The following is a 4,009-nucleotide window of genomic DNA, read 5'->3' as shown; positions in this document are numbered from 1 at the left end:
CCGGCTCCCGGGGCCCGCCCTGACCCCCGGTCCCCTCCGGGCTGGGCGAGCGCCTGGGCTTCCAACGAGGCGGCCTCCTAGGCGCGCCACCGGCCCCCTCGGCTGCCCTGTTTCGGTTCGCAGTTTCCGTCTCCCCAGTTCAAAGAAAATGAATTCAAGGCAGGCCACACAGGGGCCCGCAGGCCTCGCCTGCCCGCCCTGCTCCATGGCCAAGGCCGCCCCAGGGAGGTGGGGCCTTCCTGCCCTGCCGGCCACCATGAAGGGAGGCCGAGTGAACTGCACGGACAGAGAACCAACAACAGCAAGGCGGCCAGACAAGGGCCTCCTGGCACGTGCGCTCCGCCTGAAGCCTAAACCCTACAGAGCTGCCTGCATGTCAGCCTTTACCCCTGCCCTGCTGCCCGCTGGCCCCAGGGCCTGGGCGCTCCATACCCGAGAACCCTTCGTTAGACCATGAACTGGAAGGCCTCCAGGGCTTACCACAGCCTGCAGGGGCTGCTCTGCAGGTGGTGACAGGAAGCTTCCATGGCGCTGCTTGTCCCTTTGCATTTGGGGAGCTGGACCTAGGCCGCGCACCGCGTACACCCACGCTGCTGTGGGCTGTGGCAGCACCCGGCAGCCCTGTGCGGGGCAGAGGCCAGGACAGGGATGCACCCAGGGCCCTTGCCTGCACAGATGCCCCTAGGACCCGGCTGCACCCTAATAAAAGGCACTCCCACACAGCTGACTGGATTCCTCTGGGGCTGTGGTGTGTGGCTAAGGGGTCTGCTGGGGATGCTGGGTAGGCCAGGACCAGCAGGGGTGTAAGGGACATGGATGTGGAGAAAGGGCAGAACTGTGGGGACCAGCCACACCCGCCTGAGTTCTGGCACCTTCCTCCAAGCCAGGGCAGGCAGCTGCCGGGCACCCAAGCACCTGGGGCCTCTTGCTGGACAACCGGTTGGCTGGAGCACTGCACCAAGCTGCTGGCCCCCTCACCTGCCCCTAGAGGGCCTTGGCTCCTGTCTACAGCAGGGAGCTCGGTGCCAGAAGGACAGCCTCGTGTCCCATTGGAGGAGGCAATGCTCGACTCCAAGTGCAACCAGTGCTGCTCGCCTGGCGTGGCCAGTGCCCTCTGGGGACAGCTGTCCCTCCGTACGATTGGGCACTGACCGTCACCATGAAACTCCCCAGAAGCAGACCCAACTTGTTCCTCAGAAAGGTGTGGAATGACAGGGGTCCTGGAGGTCCCTCCCATCCTGACCTTGCAGCGGTTCCTCCTGTGGAGTACAGGAGCCTCCAGGGACAGGACCTGCTGGAGGCCACCTGGATGGGGGAACTTGCCCACCGAGACCACCCGGCCCTGGGGCTGCCTGTGCCTTAGACACCCAGCGGGCTGCCCTCCCATGCAGGAGCCCTCTGCGCAAGAGACCACAGCCCCCAAGGGTCTCATCGGCCTGGTCTCTCAGGCGGAATCATGCTGGGTCACCTGCCACGGGCCCCACCATTGGCCACTTCGTGTGCCTCTGCTGACCAGGACAGGTGTGGTTGGAGGGGGTGGTTACAATGGGTCTCGGAGGTGGCCTCCTATCTGCCTGCAGTGGTCTGGCTAGGGGCCGGGAGTAGTCAGTGAGGGGCAGCTTCACCTGCTCCTCTGGACCCCACCCCAGCCCCCTGGGGAGCTCTGAGCATGGCCTGGACCCCTGGGGTTGGTGTTCACCTGTGCCCCCCCTTCCCGCAAGGCCATTCTCCTAACGAGCTATACACCACATGGATTCCGGGCTTGGGGAGATGCTCCACAAGGTCTGATTTGCTTTTGAGAGATGGTGTCCACCCACTATATCCACCCACGTGGACCTGGTGCTCGTGGCCCCAGGTTCGGCCGCCAGCAGTGGGACAGGGCAGCCCCTGGGCCAGCTTTTTACTTACGTTGTGAGGAGCGCACCCTGACTCCCACAGCGGGAAGCTTGGCTGCGGCTGCCCCAGTGCCCTTTCCTATCACTGCTCCCTGGACTGTCACCACTGTCCACCCCGTGTGCATACTGCATCGGGACCGAGCCTGCTCCAGAGAGCCAGGAGGTGAGGTCGCACCCCCGCACAAGGACCTCAGAGCCCAGGGTCTGGAGTCCGAACCACCCCTGCCCTCTCTGCCTCGGCCTGTGCCTGGCCAACTCTCCCGACCATGTGATCCGTTTCCGAAACTTACCATCCTTTAAGGTGTCTGCGGTCGGGGAGAAGCTTGAAAATGTTAGCTGCAACCTGGGCCCTCAAGCAAGTGCCGTGCGAAGCTTAGGGCTGGGTGTTGTCCAGGAGAGGCCTGGGGGGCAGCCCAGGTCACATGGGGGTCCCAGTGCACCCCAGGGGAAGGACCGCCTTAGGGAGCGCCAGGGAACACTAGTTGTCTGGGGTAGCCTAGGGCTGGCCAGGCCTTCCTGGGGCCCGAGGACTGGGCTGGATTCTTGCCCCTGCCTGGGATCCCCCCCGCAGCCCAACTCCATCACAGGCCACACTAGATCTGCAAGTTTATTGGTTCAAAGTCACTGCGTAGGTACATCCATTGCGTCCCCAGGCCTGCAGCTGGTGACTGTCCATCTGGAGCAGTTACCACTACAGACATCACCTTTCACTGTTTAAAATAAGCCTTTTTAAAGCATCTGACACAGAGAGCTGAGAGGCCCCAATCGGCCAGCCAGCAGTTTTCCTGAGGGACTCTGGGAGGGACGGCTTGAGCACCCTCCCCTGCTGGTCGTGGGGCTCTGGGGCTGACTGCAGGCAGCACCATCCGCCCAGCAGGGGAGACGCCCACAGGAGCCCCTGGAAACATCCAGGACTCTGGGCCTGGAGCCAGCTGGGGCCAGCAAGGAGCTGCAAAGCAGGCACACCCGGCTGAAATGGGGGAGGCGGAGCACATGACGGACAGATGGTGCCGGGACCCAGGGCGCAGCTGGGACCAGGGCCTCTCCTGGAAGGGGACAGCAAGGTGGTTTGAGGGGTACGTGGGCCAGCCCAGAACGGAGGGACTTGGCAGGTGGGGCTGCTCGGGGCTGGCCAAGGTGCATCTGCACAGCCTCCGCCAGCCCTCGGCCGCCTTGCCGCCCACGCCTCCATCTGAGGGTCCCTCTCACTCGCCTGGCTCCAAGTGCCCCAGCTCGCTCTGGCCAGTGCCCAGCCATGCAGGCCGTGGCCCGCACGGTCTTCACCACCATCTCCGGGTAGAGGCCCGCACAAAGCAGGGGGCACCCAGAGCCGCCGCTGGCGAGGCCAGCCTGGAGGAGGTGCCCAGAAGCTCCAGGCGCCAACCCTGGCAGGACCCACCGTGTGCTACACTTCTGTCCGCGTGCTCGGGCCCTGCTCTCTGCATGGGCCTCGCTATGAGAGGCTGCCCAGAGCAGCAGGGTCCCGAGGTCATGCTCCGTCAGCAGGGTCTGCCCCAGGACTCGCGTCTCCTGGCTTCCAGGCCCCTGTGAGGCTCGGCCCACAGGCAGGGAGACAGCGTGTGGGCCAAGGGGCTGGATAGGCAGGTGAGACCTTTGGTGGCCTTAAGTTTGCCTTCCCATCTTTCCAAACATATTTCAGGTTCAGGTGATTATTTAGGGGAGAAGGTGGGAGAAGACGATTGCTCTTCCATCACGTTAAAAACACCTAAACCCCAGCCGTGGGTGTGAACCCTGCTTTCACCATCTATCCACGTGGTGTGACCACAGCCAATGGTGGGCCATCCCACCTGAGCGCCTCCGCACAGTGAGGCCTGTCAAGACCACCACCCAGACGCCTCCCTCCCTGCACCCTGACTGCCTGCAGGGGTCATGGGGTGCCCTCCCCTCGCAAGGAGGACAGGTGGCTGGCCAGCATCGTGGCCAGGGTCATGTGTCCTGGCCCCCTGGTGCTTCAGAGGGCCTTGGCACTGGCGGGGTGCCCCACATGGGGCGCCGCCTTCTGGGGGCGGCGAGCGAAGGCGTAGGCCTGGCCCAGGATGGCCAGGTCCACCAGCACCTGCAGCAGCGCCACCACGGAGAACTGCATGGGCCGG

The 4,009-nt window shown here is 64.4% G+C and overlaps 1 protein-coding gene across 1 annotated transcript in view; it reads right to left on the bottom strand.

Moving 5' to 3' along the window:
- Positions 1–2,488: 2,488 nt before the first annotated feature.
- The window catches only part of SLC66A2 (solute carrier family 66 member 2), a gene marked incomplete in the record, with an annotated part of 29,544 nt that continues 28,023 nt past the window's right edge, over positions 2,489–4,009 (bottom strand). Inside the window, 1 exon segment of the mRNA XM_027767210.1 lies at positions 2,489–3,981. Within this exon segment, the coding sequence (XP_027623011.1) occupies positions 3,868–3,981 (114 nt within the window).

Source organism: Tupaia chinensis, unplaced genomic scaffold (genome assembly GCF_000334495.1).
Source record: "Tupaia chinensis unplaced genomic scaffold, TupChi_1.0 Scaffold144022_1, whole genome shotgun sequence".
NCBI lineage: Eukaryota > Metazoa > Chordata > Mammalia > Scandentia > Tupaiidae > Tupaia > Tupaia belangeri.
The sequence above is the reverse complement of the archived record's forward strand: the minus strand, read 5'-3'. Positions and strand labels throughout refer to the sequence as shown.